We start from the raw sequence: 21,343 nt of genomic DNA on the forward strand, positions 1-21,343 counted from the left end.
AGAACAGAACAAAATATGAATTTACGTAAGTTGGAAATTGCTCATTTTTTCCTACAACAGAAACACATGGACTAAGAAGAAGGATTGCTCATATTCATTATTTGATCTGGCTAAAACAAAGGGCTTCAGGGTTGGGATGTCAAGCATTGGTAACAGCTGATACAGGGAGCCCTTCTTTTCTTGATCACTTGTATAAGTTTGACCTAGAATGAGTACAGAACTAAAATGGTTCCTATCTGATTGCTCTTTTATATTGGAAATGAATTGTTGGTCTTTGTCCAGTTCCCAGTGGCCAGTTGTATACACATGTCAAAAGACCGCAACACAATGGGCTGGTACTTTTGTTGACAGTATCAGCAGAAAAACTCAAACTGATGGAGCATGGAAACCAGACCTTCCACCTTTCCCCTTAAAAGACTTGTTGGCTCAACACTGTGATTGGTTTTGGGATAAAGGGGCTTCATGTGCCATCACATTGGTACACTTCACCAGCATAGAGTGTTTGAAGTTGGGGGTGGAAGAAAGGTGGCTTTTGTAGCCCAGGGAGTTGAAGGGGAGTAGTTTTCTAAAATGTGCCTTGTTAACTGGTCTTTCTGTGCACAGGACAGAGAAATGGACTATCAGCAGAGCTCCAGAGACAACTTCCTTTCCATGGAGGACTGCAAAGATATTGAAAATCTAGAGTCTTTTACAGATGTCCTGGAAAATGAAGCTGCTTTCACCTCAAACTGGGAGCAGTGGGACACGTACTGTGAAGACTTAACTAAGTATACCAAGCTAACCAGCTGTGACATCTGGGGAACAAAAGAAGTGGATTACCTGGGTCTTGATGATTTCTCAAGCCCATACCAAGATGAGGAGGTTATAAGTAAAACTCCAACTCTGGCCCAGCTAAACAGTGAGGACTCTCAGCCTGTGTCTGATTCGCTTTATTACTCTGATTCACTCTTCAGTGTAAAACAAAACCCTTTAACTTCTCTTTTACCTGGGAAGAAAATCACAAGCAGAGCAGCAGCCCCAGTGTGTTCATCAAAGAACGTTCAGGCTGAGGCACCTTTGTCAGACTATGTTCAAAAGGCAAGCAAGCCCACTTCAAGCACACAAATCATGAAGACCAATGTATACAATAATGAGAAGGTGAACAGTCATGTTGAATGTAAAGACTATGTTAAAAAGGCAAAAGTAAAGATCAGTCCATTGCCACAAAGCAGGCCAGTGTTGAGCCAAGCACATGCAGATGCAGCAAAGGAGAACACCTGCTACTGTGGAGCTGTAGCGAAGAGACAAGAGAGGAAAGGGACAGATTCCCTTCAGAGTCATAGTACTCCTATTTTGCCTTTTAAAGAGACTCAGGAGCTGCTACTCACTCCACCCCAGGAAACTCCAGGGACAGTTGTCGGGGAGAGCAGCCTTTCTGCCAGCACATCTGTCTCAGATCCATCACAGAAGAAAGAAGAGCACAATTATTCTCTCTTTGTCACAGACAACTTAGGTGATCAGCCAGCCAAAGGAGACCCGGAAGAGGAAGAGGAGGATGAGGAAGATATTGAGGATGAGGACCATGATGAGGGGTTTGGCAGTGAGCACGAACTCTCTGAAAACGATGATGAGGAAGAAGATTATGAGGAAGACAAAGATGATGACATCAGTGATACCTTCTCTGAACCAGGTTTGTTAAATTTTGTGGTCTATTAAAAGCTTGGCAACCTTTTTTCTGCCCAACAAGCATTGTGGGAAGTAGACTTTGGAATAACTTGTAGTGGTAGCATTTTACCATTACATAATATCTTCATCTAAGGATTTAAAATTCAAACATGAAGCTTTCTGGCACTCCATTAGGTAAGTATTTTGCCTCTTTCACAGAGAAGGTCAAGGTCTCACACAATGGCTATGTCTACACTACAAAAGTAACTTCAGAGTTGCTTACTTCAAAGTTCAACTTCGAAGTAAGCAACTTCAAAGTTGTGTCTACATACACCCTACTTCAAAGTTAAACTTTGAAGTAGGGCACTACTCCATTCCTGGGAATGGAGTAAGGACTTTGAAGTTGGGCTCCCGACTTTGAAGTTAACTTCGAAGTCAGGGAAAATGCGTGTAGACTTTCTACTGGCTACTTCAATGTAGTGCCTAACTTCGAAGTTAACTTCAAAGTTAAATAGTAACAGAGAGGAAGCTGTGCTAGTCTATACACTATCAAAACAAAAAGCAGTCAAGTAGCACTTAAGTGCTACTTGACTGCTTTTTGTTTTGATAACTTAGTTCCTAGTTAGATGCACCCAGTCAGTAGTAAACCAAGAAGATAATATAGAATTCTACAGGCTCCCAGGTTACTAGGTGCTACTCCCATTTCCTGGTTTGGAATGTATTGAGTCAATCAATTGCTTGCAGGATTCACAAAGCCTTACATGTATACAATAGGTTATGGGAGGTTAATGTATCCAGAGATTTTTTATCGCTGACAGTTGCCTAGGTAGCCCACATGAAATCAGTTTATAGCCCTTCTAGATCATATTGGACAATTTTTCATAAGACTGTTCAATCTTATATTTGTCCATAATAGACTCCTATTGGCAGAGACCAAGCATTCAATCGAGACCATGGAAACAGAACTCTTGTAATCTGCAAGTAGAAAACAAAGACCTAATTGACAGGTTTGATCACAGGGGTGCACATGGAACTGTTACTTGATATTCTGGTTATGCCACTGAACCCACCTATCTGTCCTCCAGGGCATCCCATCACCCTGCCCAGCCAAGGCACAGAGTTGGGGTAACAGCTGCCCTTTATAAATGAAAGAGATGCACAGTCATTGCTTTTCCTGCCCAGGTAACAATTATTTTCACTGGGAGTGATAATAAACAAAGTATAAAAAGTAGAATTTAAATAACTGAAAGTGAAAACAGACAAATCAGAATAAACCACTAAACCAAAATAAACCAAACATGCCAATTAAACCTAATACTTTGAAACAATTCATCTTCGTATATTTCTCTCCCGTAGTCCTTTGTTCAGGTAAAATCTTTCAAGACCAAGTTTTTTGTTTGTTTTGGTCTCGGTCTACAGCTTTTCAGAGTTCTTTGTTTTCAGGTTTCTTCATATGTATCCTGTTAAAGTGGGAAGGCAATTTCAAAAACCAGCTGAAGACAAAACATTGATTGCTTTCCATTCCTTAAATAGACTTTTCTCAGGGCAGGAACCCTTTGTTCAGTCTTCCCACTCCCGGGGAAAAATACTAGATTTCAAGATGGATTGCAGCACCAAGTGACATGGTCACATGTCATTTTAAGACCAACCATGCTTTGGGCTTACAGGAAAAGCAAAACCATTTTCAGCTTGCTACCCTGAGTACCTATCCATTATGTTTCTGGAGTATCAGTAATGGTCCACATTGGCACATATAGAATTATAAACAGATCCCCACTTCATATTTCTAACTTGACATACAAGAGTGATACATGCACAGAAACTGAATAGATACATTCAGCAGATGTTACATGAGGCATTTTGCTTAAAGCATCTTTAACTTCTGCATATTCATAAGCCAGTTTTCATAAAGCATGGGGTGTGTTTGTGCAGTGACTATTACTATAAAGATAAAATGTAAGCTAAGAGGCTTAGTTTTATTACCATGTGCATTCACATTTTATGCATTGGTAGTATATCTCTCAATTATCCAGAATATTTGAATATCCAGCAATGTCCCTGTCCCGAGGCTGCTAGATCTGAAAGAGTTTACTGTATTTTACTTTTCAAAAATTGTCCTACGTAAAACGGAGGTGAAGAGAATAAAATGCAACTCTAAAATCTAGTACCAATGCTATGCAGTTGTAAAATGAAAACTGTCCTGTTCAGTAAACTTGTACCATAATTATTTTTAAAAAAAAAAGTACAAAAACATACTTCTAAATATTTCATACAAACTGCATTCTAGTTCAACTCCGAAGTGTCTTACCTTTTGTAATTGGATTATTTATGTCTCCTGTTACTAAAGAGGTGCAGAGAAGAAATCAGACTGAAGGGATTTAGGCTCAAGCAGTTTAGACAGAAGCTGGGTTGGTGATGAGCAATGCTTAATGGAGGGTCTCCCATACTGGAACTTTTTTTTCTTCCTTTATTCTGATAGCACTGGGTGTCATGACCTTCAGGGCATTCTACAGAGGTGATCTGTTTTCCCAGGCTTTTGAGGGTGCCTGTAAGACTAAGTTTTGTTCTGGACTTATTTGATGGGTTCGGATCTTCTTTTTTGTCCATCTTGCCCTTTAGGTTGTTTTCTGTTTAAAATGCTGTATTGTTGGGTAGACTCATTAAGAAAATGAGGAAGAACTGGAATGAGGAGCTAGTGATGAAGGAGGTACATGAAGACCATCCAACACTACAAGAGTTGCAGGGAAAAGAGCTCTTATATTCTGTGATGGTGAGCTTGTGGGGAGGAGGAGAGTTGAACCAATGGAAAGACTTCAAATGCAGTGGAGGCATTTCCCAGTTCAGCAGTCATTGCCTTGTTGCAGTTGAAGCTGTATATCTGTTGTTGGACTTATGCCACGTGCCACACAGGGCCAAAAACCCCAGTTTAGTAGATAGTGTGGAGCAATTCCATTGAGGGTTTTAACTAAAAGTTTTCTCACTCACAGTTTCTTAAGTTCTTGGTTTGCGTCTGTAGACACGTTAGAGTATTTCCAACCAGGAGTTTATAAGCTAATGCAATTTATTCCTCTAGGATATGAAAATGATTCAGTGGAAGATTTAAAAGAAATGACTGCGGTATCTTGCCGAAAAAGAGGCAAACGAAGATACTTTTGGGAATATAGTGAGCAGCTGGCCCCATCTCAACAAGAAAGAATGCTGAGGCCATCAGAGTGGAGTCGAGATACATTGCCAAGTAACATGTATCAGAAGAATGGGCTCCATCATGGTAAGAGTTGTTTTGCAATAGCCAGTTAGCTCTGTCACCTCTGTCTCTGACTTCATTAAAAGGAGCTCTTATTTTGGTATATAAAGAGGAATCAGTGAAACAGTGTAACTTTGTTGATTGCTTGAACTCTACAGTGCACCCAGGGAAGAGGGAGTGCATCTACAGTCCTAACCTTTAATATCTTTTTCCCTCCAGAGGAAAATGGATGAACTAATCGTAACTCTTGAAGTTGCTCAATGGAAATGCTAAAATCAAAATATTCTAAAATATTCTCCTTTCAATACTGCTAACATCACAAGTTTAGTTATAAACCTGCTCTTTGCCCCCTCTATATTGGGAGTCAGATCTAGTGTTGTTTGCAACAGAGCTGACCATTATGTGGTACTGAGATGCGCTTTCATTCAAATGTCAACTAAACAAGTTAACAAGGTAGAAGTCTCTTGCCTGGTTCCTCCTCACACACTTCTTCCACTCTTGTGTATTTGTCAGAGTTTTAGAATAATACCTTATCTATGATTAAATATATGTCTTGAACTTGTTTGCTACAGCCTCTTTAAAACCTCTTTAAACCTTAAAGTAATATTCTTTCAATCTGGTGAACATATATCCTATTTCCATCCTGTTACTTTTTTTTTATACACCAATTTCCTGTACTTGGATTTTTATTGATGTTGTTCAAGACAAACAGCTTTGAGAATAGTTTGTTTTTATGTCTTGTGTCCTCTGCTGGTAGGCCATTCTCCACTTCCTCCTTATTCTGAAGGAACATGGAGGGTAATGAAAAAAATAAACATCCCTAGTTGCATTAACATTCTTATGCACTACTGACAGGGAAAACTTTGGTTGTCATTTTGTACTGATACTTGTTGCTTTGTTTGAGGTTGAAAATCTTAAATTCAATTAATATATTTCTATCTATTTAAATGTGGAAAAACCAATAAATTGCAAAAATAACAATATACCTTCATCACTGACAAATACATATTTGTATATGCACTGCCCTTCTGTTCACATTTATTGGAAAGTCTTCTGTACTTTCTTCAGAGGTATGGCTTGGAGGCTGTCTTGTAAGGTCTTTGTACATAGAACTGCCCTTTTAACTCAATGGCTGCGTCTACATTAGCACGTTCTTTTGAAAAAACTGGGCCTTTTCTGAAAGAACCCATGGAGCGTGTACACTCACAATCCACTCTTTTGATCTGAAATTGAAAGAACGCAGCACTTCTTCCAGCAGCCTTCTTCCTCTTCAAGATGAGGAAGAATGCCTTTTTCCGAAAGATTCTTTCAGGGGAAAAAAAAGGTGTAGATGCCCTGGGGACCCTATTTTTCGAAAGAGCAGTCCTTATGGCTCTGGATTTTTCAATTCCCTGGTCCGTTCTTTCGAAAGAGCAGGTACTGTATAGATGCTCTCTATCAAAAGAGTGGCTAGATTTTTTTTCTTCTGCTTTTTCTAAATTTTTTTTTTTTTTTTTTTTTTTTTTTTGAAGACCTCTATCTATAAAGAAACTTCCTTGAAGGTATCCCCAGGTTGACTCATCTGTTACTTGTTCATGCTTCGATCAAGTGAGATTAATGGAATGTGCTGCAGTGGGAAGGTGTTATGGAACCTTTTGCTGTTTTGCGTCAGCTCATACTTGTAGTAACTACCATTCTGGGAGCATGCTGCATCCCACCTACCACTGTTTGTGCACCTCAGTCCTAACCAACAGTGTTTGCTCTTGTGGTTCTGGACAGATGATCAGTAGTGTCAAATAGTGTGGTAGTTCTGATTACATTGCAGAAGGTCACAGTGACCTGACAGATTGCACCTGTGTCTTCAGTGATGAAAAGATAAACACAACCTATTCCCCAGATGCTGCTTAAGAATATTTTTCAGGTGTCAATCTTTGTATTCTAGAATCCCTCAACCGAGTTTCCTATGTTTTTTTCAATAGGAAAATATGCAGTGAAGAAGTCACGGAGGACAGATGTGGAGGACCTGACACCTAACCCCAAAAAACTTCTCCAGATTGGCAGTGAACTAAGGAAACTGAATAAGGTGATTAGTGACCTGACACCAGTCAGCGAACTTCCTTTAACTGCCAGACCGAGGTCAAGAAAAGAAAAGAACAAACTAGCTTCAAGGTAAACGTCAAATGGCTTTTACCTGTGTGAGTTAATGTTGTCAGGATTGTTCTAGACATATGCCCTAGAAGAGAGACCTCTTTGAATTTTTTATTTAGAGAGAAGCTGCTTCATTCTTGACAAGCATTGTGTAAGGTTAATAGAGGTTGAACCGCTGTACTCAGGAACTCCCATCTGGCAACATCCATAGTCCAATATGATCTTAGTTACCCGGATGACCACTTACCAGGGGTGTGGCCCAGTTTCCTGTGGTCCCATAAGGTTTGTTTCCAGCCACCAGTCCTAGCTCTTAGTGTTCTGTGTTGTTACTTAGCTGCAATTTACGCTTAAATGTCTTCTAAGAGCCCAGTAAATAGCGGAAGTATTGTTAATGCTGCTTGACAGTACTGACTGCCCATTGGTCAGGTCTTGAGTGTACTAAATTAGATTAGCAATCTGTATTGCTGTAACAAAAAAAGGTGGTAAAAACCACAACCAAGGTATATAAAATCTAGTTTGCCTTTTTCTCTCTTCCCATGGGTGGGGTGACCATATCTCGCAAGGCCACATACAGGATGGGATGGGGGTGTGGGGCTTCCCCCACCCTCCCCAGTCCTCAGGGAAGCGTCGGGGATGAGGCAGCTGCAGCATCTCCCTGCCCCACTCCTCGAACCTGCGGGAAGTAGGCTGATCTGCTGGCTCCCTCTGTTGTGGAGAGCACGTACTGACACACAATATGTGCTCTCTGTCCAGCAGCTGCACCTGCGCAGCAAATATGGGACAATTCATCCCTTTTATAAAATTAGTTGGGATGCCTTTTTGGTGTCCCAAATACGGGACAGAGGGTCACCTTGTCCATGGGAAGCAGGCCTAGCTGATAACAGGATGACCTTCTGAGCCTTGCCAAAATCTAAATCAACAAACAGGAATCTGAGATTATACAGGCACTGGGGCCATTTTGTATTCTTCGTATGTATGAGTGATAACACTATGAGAAGTGGTTGTAGAGAGGATGTGGAAGCAGATAATCAACAACTTCCTCTGCACTGACAGATTATAAGCAATAATGAATATACTAGACTGATTAGAGGCATATTGATTCTGTCCACCACAGGGCTTGCAGACTAAAGAAGAAAGCCCAGTATGAAGCCAACAAAGTGAAGCTATGGGGTCTCAACACAGAATATGGTAATTTTTTTTTTTTTTCACTTACACAATTTTTCCTCTGTCTTGATACAAGCAGTTGCATATTTTTTATTTTCATATCACCAGTCATACCTGGCACACCTTTAAATGCCAAAAAGGGTGTTGGTGCATTATAGGTAGTGCATTAAGATTCCTTAGTTTGCTTATGCTTAGTTATTTATATTGTAGTGGTACTATTTTAGGTCCACTGTCATAAATGCATAAGGAAACACAATTCCTGTTTGAGAGATTACTGTCTGATCCAATGTCGTCTTTTCCTGCAGATAATTTGTTGTTTGTAATCAACTCTATCAAACAAGAAATTGTTAATCGGGTGCAAAGTCCTAAAGATGACAGAGGAACCAATATGGAGCAGAAGCTTGATATCCTTATTAAAGATACTCTTGGTAAGGAATAAACTTAATCAACCACATACTCCAAAACTGATATGTAACAAGGGTTGAGTCCCTTCAGCCTAAGATTTCTACAGGAGCATTTGTTATCACAGGACATAATATATGGAGGTACACATCTCATAGAACTGGAGGGGACCTCTGGAGGTCAAGTCCAGTCCCCTGCCCTCTTTGCAGGACCAAGCACCATCGCTGACTTTTTTTTTTTTAAATCTTTTTGCCCCGGACCCTTAAATGGCCTCCTCAGTGATCGAGCTCACAACCCTGGGTTTAGCAGGCCAACTCTCAAACCACTGAGCTAGCCAACTTTAGTTAGTATGTTTGGTTACTGACGAAAAGAAGGAATTTTGAGAGGTTTTGTATTAAATAAAATATGCACACGTGTGGAAATAATAGTGAACCCTAACTTTGCTTTCCAGGACTACCTGTAGCTGGTCAAACATCAGAATTTGTGAATCAAGTTTTAGAGAAAACAGCAGGAGGAGACCCCACTGGTGGCCTTGTAGGGCTGCGAATACCATCATCGAAAGTTTAACAGACATCATTTCACCTATTCTCATTGATCATCAGAGCTCTACTTGGGTTAAGTACTCCACTGTAAATTTCATTCTGGTCTGCATGTCAGTTTAGCATTATGCAAACACTTAAAATTGGGTTCCATAGTTTTTCAATAACAGTGCAGTAGGATAAGTAAACGCATGTTGTGAAAGGCGTAATTAGCATTTTTGGGGCATAAACCATATAGTATTAAAGCTGCTTCAGGCACAAATACAGAGATTAGGTGTTCTGAAACCTAGGACCAGATCATACAATTTGCTTTAGAAGAAAAAACACAGTTTGTGCTAGTGAAAATTTTAGCAAAATGCCCACTGTGGCAGGTTTATGCTCCTGAGTTAAATACAAATTAAGAGGAAGCATTTTTTTTGGAAACTGTCAAAGTTTAGTGGTTGTTTTTTTTTTTTTTTTTTTTTTTAGGATTACTGCTTTTTTTCCTCTAAAAATAAAACCAGTAAGCTTTCTTTGCACCCATTAACTTGTATATAGTGCACACAGCATTAGAGCTAGTGTGCCACATAAAACTTTAATTTTCTGAGCTAAATATTGTATTTAAATGTCTGTGAAAGTAAGAGCAGAAAAAAAGTATATTCTTTGTGCCTTGTATTTTTGGGGAAGAGCTATAAATATAAGCTGGTAAAGTTTTTGTACAATGAAAACCCTGAGGAAAAAACAAGATGTATAGATGGTAAGATTATAGGGTTTAATGTATTTGTTCCAGCTCTTACAAATTTTTGAATGTATATAAGAATATGTTGAAAATGTAGATATATGCCACAGAGTCTATGTATTGTATAAAAGATGGCTCTAGAAAATTCAATTTCGGTACTTGGCCGGAAGAAAACAAATACTTGCACATTAATGCGATTGTTTATTTTTGTACCAAAGACAAATGCAACTGATATGGCAAACTGCCAGTCTAAGTAAAGTTTTGCACAGCTTACATGATACTGTACTGAATGTAAAAAAAAGAAAAAAAAAAAGAAAAAAAAAAAGAAAAAATAGAAAAAAATTTAAAGGTCAGGGTTAGGGATCTTACTGAACTGTGAATTCTTTTTGTTTGGGTCCAATTATCTACAGAAGGAGCATTCATACATAATATTATTTTGCCTGTTCTTGTAGTTCGCTTCCATAGTAGATAAGTTGATGACCATCTCAAAGTCTTTAAATCTTTTTTCTCTGCATTTACTGTAGGAAATTTTAATATATTTGGATTTTAGTAGCTATTGGAAAAATAGTTTTCAACTTTGAGAATTAAAAAAAATATATATATTTAGCTTATTGTAGGATACTTCCACCAAACAACCAAAATAAAATTATTTTTATTGTAATATGTATATATGTAAAGAGAAAAAGAGCTACAAATAATCTAATTCCTTAGTTGCCACTTTTCCAGTTGATGTATTATTATGCATGTGATGTTTCAAAAGATCAGCACAGGCTTAAAACAAAAACAAAATTTATAGTTTTCTTTTATATTTTTGTACAAGTATTTCAAACTAGCTTCTTCAAACTTATACGTGACTTACTACTCTTAATTCAGTAGTTTCTAAGATTGGGAATTACTAACACACATTAGTTCTTATTTGCTCTTCAGCTTATAAGAGCCTGCTTTGTTAGTCAGTTTCTAGAGTACAAATGAACAGCTTTATCTCTTGACGAGAAAGTCCTTTATGTCAAGGCAAGATCATTCTCTGGTTTCATGGACCCCTTTTGCTCCCTTTTCTTTTTTATTTAAATATCATAACAAAAAACACTGTCTACTGAGAATAGAAATACCAAATACTTTAAAATGTAGCTGCTGGAAAAATGCAAAAAAGAAGAAAAGAAGGAAAAAAAAAGTCCATGAAGGTTTTCTTCCCGCTGTCTTTGAGGAATTTCTCTCCTTCATGTAGTTTGTCTAAGTTTGTACTGTGATTCCTTTTATGAAGAGGCAGAATTATTTTTTTTACCTAAACTCTTTGCCTAAGAAGGTCTGAAAGTGGCAAATTAAAGAGTGGAAGGTGAAATGGCAGTCCTGCCACATGCTTGTAGTGTGTCCACAATTTATACTACATTAGTATTTTGAAAAACTTCAAAGGTGGAGGAAGCCAAATACCACTACTGAACTAACTGTATAACAAAGTTTTTTTTTCTTCAAGACTTGGGGCAAAAGTACCCAGTACTATCTAGTCAAAACTGAAAATTCATTTAGAGGGTTTGCAAAACTTGAGCAGGGGACTGTCTGGGAGTTTTATTAGTTTGGAGAGTATTTTTGGGTAGGTTATTGTGTGGGAGTGGAGGGAGCAATATATCTGGTGAGAGGAGAAATACAGCTTTGTAGCTTCAAAACAGAACACAATGGGTCAGATGCATCCCTGTTGTAATTCTACCAAATACCAAGAGTTACACAGAGCTGTATTGGCCTCTTGAAACCTTGACAAAGAATGTCAATGTCACGTCAATTTAAAGTCACCACTATACTGAAATTTGAAACAATGTTAGACCTTTCTAATGTTTAAACAGTCTTAATGCTAGAAAGGTGCAAATGCTGTATCAGAACTATACAAGCAAGGCAGTATTTCAAAATATGGTGGATGCAGTTTTGCAGTCAGGTAGAACTTACATGACAAAATTAAACTGACAATAAAGTAGAAAAATGCCATTTCCTAGCTGCTCAGGAATATTGAGCTAATGTTGCATACAGCTTTTTATTTTGTCTGAAAACCAGAATATGATTTTGGTCTAGCATTTCAAAAAAGACTTTGAATCTCTCTAGTGGATTCCGTACCCTTGCATTTCAGTGTTTTCTGTGTATTATTTTAAGTTAAATAGTTAAAAGCTTTTAAATAGTTGGGCTTTTTAATGTTGACACTTTATTTTGTACCTATTTATAGAAGTATGTATATCTTAGAAAAGCACTTTGTTTAAAAAGAAGAGAAAAAATTGCATTTTTATATGATTCCTGCCATTTGCTGCTAACTCTGGGCTGGTCAGAATGCTGCAGCGATACTTGATCTGAATAAAACCTGGCAGTAAAATGTAGAGTAAAGTTAAGACCTTTACAGGTTTGGCTTTATCATAAAGATGACATAGGCAAGCTGTGCAGCTTTACATTTTAACCAGGGGACTCTGTGGCATTTAAACCGTCTAGAAATGGTTGTACTTTAATGCCAGTAACAATCTGCTTCCTCTAGTGTCATTAAAATATATACGTTTAGTGTATTTTTATCACAAAAATCTTATAAGGGTAAAAAAATGTACATGTTCTGTTTTTTGGAAATTGTGGCATGCATTCTTGGATGATCTTTAGAGAATAGCTCTCTAAAGGCTTTCAGCATTCATACATGGTATGTGGATCTAAATGAAGTCCTTGAATATTTCTGAGTGTAGGCATTGTGAGTATTCACTTTAATTCTGTCATCCAAAACCAGTTACATGTTTTTGATTTAATATAAACTAAAAGCTCTTCCTTTTTTCTGATACACTGGAGTCTTTAGAATTTGTTTCCACATTAAAGCATGCTGTCAAACTGCTCTTGTTAAGATCTTGTCAACCTGAATTTCGGGTGCCACACTTTTTAAATCAATATGATGGACTGCTTGTTCTATTGTACCATGTATGATTCTTGTCCGTTCCTCTTTCCTTCATGCCAGATTATGATGTGGCTTTATATTGTGCCTTACTTGTACTTTTAGAACTAAATGTTTTTATTTTTCATTCCCTTGAACCTGTTAAATCCTTTGATCCCTTTGAAAGCAAGATCAGAACTATGATAAAAGCATCATGAAGGAACTTCAAATGGATCTGATCTCGAATTCTCTTAACAGTTACATTGTATTTGTATGAAAGACAAATTTTGAACGGCCTTGGGAGACAGGGGTGCTAGGGCTAAACAAATGAAGTAAAAAATAATTTCTTTTATATCCCTTCAGCTAATGCTTTCTCTGACTTTCATGAGTATATCAAGCCAATTCTGATGTTTTTGGTTGCTTTAAGTCCTTGGTTAGATGTGGATGGGCTTGGTTCTCTTCTCATAGCAATTTAAATCAAGAATAACAACATTGACATCAGTGGTGTAACTTGATGTGAAAGTCAGCTCCAGATATGCTCAGTTCATCAGTATAAAGTTTAGTAAGCTCTTTTCCCAGTTCATTTAAAAAAAAAAAAGTAAACATCAAAATTCTTCCTTTATAAAATGTATGGTGGGCCTTTTAAGTAATCTAAAAAGGACCAGACATATTTCTGAAATACAGTGCTGTCAGTTTGTTTAATTTTTTAAAATCTATACCATTATCCAATGATTAGTCTTCATTTCTTCACAAAAATGTCATGGATATGCTTTTATCTTCCATAAATATTTTTAAACATATCTGTGTATTTTTAAAAAAAAAAATTGTTCTTCCCCTCACCCCCCAGCTACTTTGAATGGGTTGTATACAAGTTGCCTTCAGGTGAAATAGCAACTATAATTTTATTCTGCAAACTTGCTTAGCAGTCTTCCTGAAATGGTGCTGCAGCATAACCCAATTATGTAAGTATCTTTTATTTGGCCTTGGCACCTGAATTTCAGGAATGTGTCTAATCATGTTTTTTTATTTTAAAGTTAAAGGTTTCAGTTTGGTACCGCTAATTCAGTAGGTCACCAGATGAAAATTTAGCTTGTTCAGAGCTGCAATTCATTTTCTTTACCCCAGGGATCATGCAAAGCTCATTTCACGTAGTTACTGCTGAAATGGCCGATTCTTATTATAACCATATAAAGGGCATTACCATGTTGAGAAAACATCACTTTAACATCCTGATTTGCACTGTAGATATTTCAACGCCAGCATTGCAAAGAAGGCACTCTAGACACTCTTCACTACATCAAGAAACTGATATCTTGCTAGTGATTATTGATTTACATTTTACAATAGGTCATGATTTTTGACATCTAGTATGGTTAAAGTATGTGTGCTGAATTTATACCCCTCAACCTTTTAGATGTTCATGAACTTCCACAAAGGCAGATGCTGATTATACATTTAGCTGTCTGTCTTTCTATTGAGAAATAGGGCCAATAATAAAGCCAGCTCCACTTAAGATAAATCTCAGTTTTTTTTGTTTTCAATGTGGACAAAAATCCTAGACCCTTTCTTAAAGAAAGCAATACATACTGTAGTACTGTATCAGCATTTAAAGACTGATGGGATTAGGAACACTGGAGAGTCAGACATCTGGACAAACCAAACTTGGGTGCATAGGGTGATTAGAGGAAGAATAACTCTTGTCTTGAACTTCACAATTACAAATGCATCTTCTACCCCCAATACTTCCTCCCTCCCTCTCTCTCTCTCTCTCTCTCTCTCTCTCTCTCTCTTTTTTCCCCCCTTTCTCTCTTGGATGTGAAAAACCAAAAATGTAGTGGTGTTAATGTAGCTGCTTTTTAACCTTTCTTAGAACACTATCTTCTACTAACTGCATTTTTATTAATTGAATCATCTTTTACCCTACTTTTTTTTTTAAAAAAAAAAAAAAAAAGACTACTTTATCAGTCTAAAAGACCTCTTGCAGTTCAGTAATAGTGACTAAGAATGAACTCTAAGACTGATGGCACATGGTGGACTTCATGAACTGATTGAAAGGCAAAAATTAAAATAATTATAACAAAACGTGGCAACCTGCTCTGCTTATGCTTGGGGTCATGTTTGTAATGCTGTCCTCACTATTTTGTAGTCGGTTTCCAACTGGAGCTCCGAAAAAATTACTGAAAGTCTTGTCTCTGTCAGAAAATAATTTTACTTTGTTAAAAGCATGACTTGTTGAGAGTTGCAATGTTTAATGTTGGTTAATAGTTGTGCAGTTTTCTTTATGAAGAGGCACAATTAAAATTGATTTGTTCTCTCTGTCACCTTGGAGCCCTAGCACTTCTATTGAGATACAAACTCATCAATGTATGCAACATCCTTTGTAATTTAAAATAAAAAATTGTGGAGAAAAACAGTTCTTGTGCTTCCTGTCTGGTGTGTTCTCTCCAGCTATGCCTCGGTCGAGGCCTTGCTTGTATAGTTCTCAGTTAACTTTAGCTGAGTTTCCCTTGTAGAATGTTTTTCTGACATTGCTGGAAACTTGAAGCCTCTTCCCCGCTCACCCACGCACACAGAACTGGGACTGCCGTGACCAACAGAGTCAATTCCTCCCATTGCCTCACTATCATACGTCAATATTCCTCTTGAAGAGAATATTAAATTATCCTCCTCTCCAGTAAGTTCTGTCCCAGCAGCTCTCAGACTGAGGCTTGGAACCCCCAAAGGGGATTGTGATCCTATTTTAATGGGGTTGCCAGAGCTGGAGTTAGATTTGTTCGAGCCCAGGGCTCACAGTACAGGCCCTGCAAGGGGCTGAAGCCCTTGGTTTTGGCTTTTGGTTCTCTTCCTGGCATTGTGCAGTAATTTTTGTTGTCAAAAGGCATCACAGTGCAATGAAGTTCGAGCACCCTGGCTTTATCCCAGGATGGGCAATTAATAGTTGAAGGCAGGCCTGTTCAGAAAACATGGTAAGTGTTCAAGGGCCGCACTCTTCTATGTTGATGGGGGGGAGGCCTGGTCTGGAATGGAGGTTGGGTACAGAAAGGAGCTTGGTGTAGGTGATTGAGATACAGGAAGGGGGGTTGGGTGAAGGATGGGGCTGAAGGTTCGGGGGGGCTTGGACCCAGGAGAGGATTTTGACCTGGAGGAAGGTGTGTCTGGGAGGGAGTTATGGCCTGGGTCCAGGGTGCAGAATGGGCTGCAGAGAGTTTGGGCTGTAACCTGGGGCAGGAGTTAGGGAGGAAGAGGGGCTGGGATGGCAGGTGCAAGCACTGGCTCAGAGGTGCTTACTCAGGTGACTCCCAGCCAGCATCGAAGTGCAGCTGGAACCTCGGGTAGGGTCCCAGTCTGCTGTGCCCCACCACATCCCATTCGTGCCCATCAGATGCTGGGGCCAGCATGTGTGTTGCTGCATGGTACACGCATCCACAAGTCTGGCCAATGGGAACTGGGAGGATTGTGCTGGGGCAGGGGCAGCATGGGGAACCCCCTCCTCCCAATGGGCATATGCCACTCAGACACGCATTGGCCCTAGCAGCCACCCAGCATGACTGGTGTGTGGGGATGCAGCAGGCAGGGAACCTGCCTGAGGGTCCCATGGGCCTGCAGGACATTGGTGTCCCAGAGTATCATGGTGGGCTAGATTTTGCCTTCCTCATCTCTATTCCCATTCAGTCCTTTGCAGAGTAACAGCAAATACAAGTTGAACTTCCCTGGTCTGCCACTCTTGGGACTTGATCAGTCCTGGACAAGGGGAGGTCAATGCTTGTCCTTCCACTCCCAGCTGCTGCCCCCCACAGGACTCCATTGCTCCGCTGTGCCAGTCCACTAGGATGTGAGGGCTCCATTCCTTCCTAGTTCAGGAACACTCCTGGCCTCAGCCTGCCAGGTTTTCCCTGTGAATGCTTCAGCTCGAGGGCACCTGCATGGTTGCTAACCAGGCCAGACCAAAGGTGTTTGCAGAATTAGGGACATCTGGATTAGAGAGATTCATCCTGTATCTGAAAATGTGCTGGAGTGATGTGGACCATTCTTCAGTAGAAATTAGCCTGAGACCACCAAGTTATCTTACAAAAGCCACAAAACAGCTATTGTACAGTCTGTGTGGACTTTGGCCTCTGCTGCCCTTTCAAGGTATTTTTAGGAAACTGCATGTACTAGGCTGGGAGGAACTGCTTTGTGCATGCTAGGATAAGGTGGTGGAAAAACCAGGAACCTGCATCAACACACATTTCTTTTTCTATCCTCAGGTGGAGGTTGTGTAACTCCTTCTGTCCTTTCAGACCAGCCAAGATGGGATAGGCCTCAGTCTGCCTGGACTCTGACAACCAATGCTACTCTGAGAAACAATCACCCTTGCCATGGTCCACATTCTGATATTTCTCCCCCTCCTCGTTTTCCTTTCACCTGCTATCATTATATCCAGCGTGTCCCTACCCTACTCCGAGTCTTGCCTCACTGATAATGGTTGCTCCATCTGAAAGCCACAATATCGTATATTTTCACACCGTGACAATGTGTGAGACTAGTGTAGTGGGACTTGAAATATTCCATTTCCTTTGACAAAAAAAAAAACTGTTGCATGCTATCTCTACAGAGGGAAGTTGCGTCATAAAAGAAGTTAAAACACTGCTCCCACTTAGTCCTAAAGCAGCTTGGCTGGCCTTAGAAACTTGTTTAAATCCAGTGCTTTTTTTGTGATGGTGTGGCACAGTACACCTTAATGGCACCTCCACAGCCCCAGCTGCAATCCCCAGCCAGTGGCAGGCATTCCTCGCAAACCCCACAGCTGGAAGTTGGCTTGGGTGTGAAGTCCTGCTGGCAGCACCAGCCCCGGGAACCCCAGCCAGGTGCGGAGTTCTGCTGGCAACTCTAGCCCTGGGGTCCAGCCAGGAGGCAGGAGTCCCCTGCAGCAGAGCCATCTGGGGTGGGGAGCCCTGCCAGCAGCCCCCCAGCTGCAGGAATTCTAGATGTGGGGAGCTGGCTCTGTACTGGCTTTTCCTTTTTTTTTTTAAAACAAAAAAAGCCCTGTTTAAATCAATGGTTTAAACAGAGACTTGACCATAGATTCTACCCACCTTGGTTCCTCCACACCAACCACTGCTACCCTAAGCATGGTTTAGGGGTGACAGTAAATCTTTTAAAAGTTATGTTAATACAAATACAGCTTGTTGCATAAAATGGGCCAAAACACTGAAGCAAAACCATAGTAAGCTACAGTGTTGAGATAGATCTAAAATACATTGTGGTTCTTTAGACACTACATAAGAGTATGTAAAATTATTTACAATAACTTGTACCATTAAAATCACAGGTTAAAAGTAATACTGACAATACAGATTTTGGCTGTATTTGTAAAACAAATCCTACAAAGCATCATGCTACTTGAGTATAGTGTAGACTATCAAGTAGTAAATACTAACTCAGTAAACTGCAAGGGACAATCTTTCTATAACATGTTCGTAGAAGGCTGAAAGTGACTTTAAGGCAAATAGTACAGCTGCTCCTGTACGGTGTAATCCTGCAAAACACCCACTAGGGGCAGCAGAAGAAGGGGAACAAGTAGGGATATTCTTCCTTTCAGCCACTAAGGGCAGTAGAAGGTGTGGGCAGGGACAGCTCTACTGCACTGCAGCCCCTAGTGGCAGCAGAAAGCAGGGGTAGTGGCCATTATACTGCCACAGGGTCAATAGGACTTCACAGGGTAGGGAGCAGGCATAGATGGCTGTGCGGCCTAAACGCCCCATGGAGTATCGGGGGTGGTAAGCTGGGAGTGGCTGCTGTGATCCCTATCAGCCAATACGTGGAGCGCAGAATGTGATGTTACTAGATTCCAATATGGCCATACAGATCATTGTACAAGATCTGTTGCAAATACAGAACAGTTGTTGTGACAAAGTGGGCCAAGTGAGGTGTCTGTGAGAGGTTTGTAATTCCCTAGTTATGCCATTTGTATGCATGTATCATTTTTGTATTTAAAGTTATGTGTACCTCAACTATTGGCATTAAGTAGAAGTACCTGACTGACAATTACCTTGCGAGGTGCCAATCCACATCTGATGAGTTTTCCCGTGAACATTCAGACTAGCCTGGGAGCAGTGGCTTCTACCTGTAAAGAATGAGTCATGCATGAACACACAGCTTGCTCATGTGACTCACTCCATCTTGCAGCTAAACTTTTCCACAGCAAGAAAAATGGGAGTTCCTCTACATGGCCCAGGATATAGAATATCCTAGGAATACCTCCATTTTGTCTTCAGTCCTGCTTCTCACCTCTGGAGGAACAAAGTACTGAACAAACTATCCTAACAGTGGATGTACTCCAGAGACTTCACTTAAGCCAACAGTTTAGTCCATCACAACTACAAGTGTAAACCAAGAACTTAACATACAACTGGTGCTTTTTTTGTGCTCGTACTGAGTAGCGTGGGACGTGGGGAGCTGGCTGAGTAGTGGCTTTATTTTATTTTATTTTTTTACAAAAAGGGACTACATACAACATGCATTTGTTCATGAAAAGAAAGGGTGACTTAAAGAAACCTTTAGATTTTTAGAGGCAAGTTAAAATTGTTAGACTCTTACACAAAAACACTGTGCTGTTGCCAATCCTTCTGTTACAATCTAAGCTATAAATTGACCTGGCAATAGCAGCAGGCCCTTTTAGCATAGGAAGAACCTTTTGATTTGGTGAGACTGGTTTTCTTAACCTCTCAGCTGTACGAGGCACGATACTAGTGGTGCCACACGAGAACTGGAATGGCTGAGGGAGTTACTTTATGGCTTCTTGTTAGTGTGGTGTACAGAAGTGCTGTTGCTGACCAGTCGGGTGTGCGTTTGAGTAGAGGCTCAAATATTGGGCTGTAAGCACCCCTGTTTCTAACAACTTCACCCTGAGTTGATACAGTACTGTCAATAATGTCCCCCCAGAGCTTCTTGTCAGTGTGTGAAGGAAGGAACAGACATCTTGCCACAGCAGAGTGTGGGCAGTGGGGAGGTGCAGCTTCCTAATTGCCAACAGGGGGAGCACAGTACATGACAATGAGTGGCTATACTGCCTAATGGCCCCTAGGTACAAGAGACAGTGGGGTGTATACAGGAGTGAGTATGCAGTCTAATCGATCCTAGGAGAAGAGAGGACATGAAGAGGATGGGGCATCTATGCTTCCTAACAGCTATTAGGGGCTACAGAGAGAGGGGAGCAGGAAGGGGTAGCTATGCTGCCTTTGGGCCACTAAGGGCAGCAGAATGCGAGGAGGGAAAAAGACTTTTATACCTCCTAATGGAGACTATGGGCAGTACAGTGCAAAAATGGGGGGAAAGGACTGGACACAGTGCATGAAGAACAGAAAAAGACGGCTACACTGCATAATGCCCACTAGGAAAAGCCAGTTGTAAATGTAGGTAGGGATGTCACCAAAGTGTGGGAGCATCACCGAGCCCTGCACTCACCTCTGCAGTCAGATGTAACTCGCAGCCAGCAGGCAGAACAGAAGGTGTATTGATCGACAGGGACACGGTGTAGAGCAGACTTGTCCCAGACCCCACAAACCAGGCTCCTTCTCTGGCCTTACTCCAGCTTCGTGGGCAAAAGGAGCATTTTCAATGTGATCAATCATCTGCCTGTCTCTGTCAATATGGATCATGAACCATCCACTTGTGAGATCCTAGCAACCATAAAAAAAGATGAAAGATAACAAGGTCACAAGCACTGTTGGAATTGCCACTGTAATATTCAGTCAGGTCCATCCCTGATGTTGTACCGATATTCCCTCATTCTGATGATCTGGAGAGAGAAAACTAAGTTCAGAAATGCCATAATCTTTAAGAAGGGTGAGTTGAGCATTGGCCTGCTAAACCCAGTGTCGTGAGTTCAATCCTTGAGGGGGGCATTTAGGGATCTGGGTAAATAGATTTAAAAAAAGTGGGGGATGGTGCGTGGTCCTGCCAAGAGGGCAGGAGACTGGACTCAATGACCTCCCGAGCTCCCTGCTAGTTGTATGAGATGTGTATCTCCGTGCGCATAAGGGTGAAGCTTGACAGGACAGACTGTGGAAACTCCCCAGAGATCTCCTTGCTTTCAAAATTCTCACCTGAGTCCTTCTGAACCGTCATCTTCCACGGGGAGAAAAAGTCCTTACGGAGCCACAACGCAGCTCCCGACCGGGGCGAGGAACCACTGACATGACCTTTCCTGCCCGCCTAATACAAGAGAAGTGTCCAGAGCTACGTCAGCCCCTGTCTACGGCTGGCGTTCAATTAGTCCTTCTGAAGAACAACTGCGGACTAGCCCTTGCCACCAGGCTGGAAGTTTATCATGGGGTTTGCAATCAGCTGTTGCTGTTGGTCATTGCTGGAATAGGGAGAATCCCAGTTTTCGTGGGTTCAAATGCTCACGGAGGCGGAGAAAAGCCTGAAACCTAAGGCCAGAAAATCAGAACCTTCAGTTCTTTGACGTCCCTGTTTCTGAGTGGGGCGCGCGGGCGGGCGGACACAGGATGGGCCCGGAAGTGGCCACGTCAAGGTTTAGAAAAGTGGCACCAGCCCTGGAGTTTGTGTGGCGCCGGCTTACAAGCAGCGCCCCTCGGCGCCGTGTTACGCAGCTGGGCCCTGCCGCCACCGCCCGCCCG

At 40.8% G+C, this 21,343-nt stretch overlaps 1 protein-coding gene and 1 long non-coding RNA gene across 2 annotated transcripts in view; one reads left to right on the top strand and one right to left on the bottom strand.

The window, feature by feature from the left end:
• CREBRF (CREB3 regulatory factor) overlaps positions 1-15,122 on the top strand; it is a 33,296-nt gene extending 18,174 nt beyond the window's left edge. Inside the window, exons 4-9 of the mRNA XM_075009991.1 lie at positions 604-1,669; positions 4,718-4,912; positions 6,847-7,036; positions 8,130-8,203; positions 8,485-8,607; positions 9,033-15,122. Coding sequence (XP_074866092.1) covers positions 604-1,669; positions 4,718-4,912; positions 6,847-7,036; positions 8,130-8,203; positions 8,485-8,607; positions 9,033-9,148 — 1,764 coding nt within the window. The 3' untranslated portion in view covers positions 9,149-15,122. The remainder of the gene's footprint in view (positions 1-603; positions 1,670-4,717; positions 4,913-6,846; positions 7,037-8,129; positions 8,204-8,484; positions 8,608-9,032) is intronic.
• LOC142021327 (uncharacterized) lies at positions 2,272-20,945 on the bottom strand. Its single transcript, XR_012647663.1, has 4 exons — positions 20,807-20,945; positions 20,166-20,380; positions 18,751-18,825; positions 2,272-3,104 (listed from the first exon to the last, which is right to left on the bottom strand). It is a non-coding gene; the product is annotated as an uncharacterized LOC142021327 (long non-coding RNA).
• Positions 20,946-21,343: the final 398 nt, after the last annotated feature.

Source organism: Carettochelys insculpta, chromosome 15 (assembly GCF_033958435.1).
Source record: "Carettochelys insculpta isolate YL-2023 chromosome 15, ASM3395843v1, whole genome shotgun sequence".
Classification (NCBI taxonomy): domain Eukaryota; kingdom Metazoa; phylum Chordata; order Testudines; family Carettochelyidae; genus Carettochelys; species Carettochelys insculpta.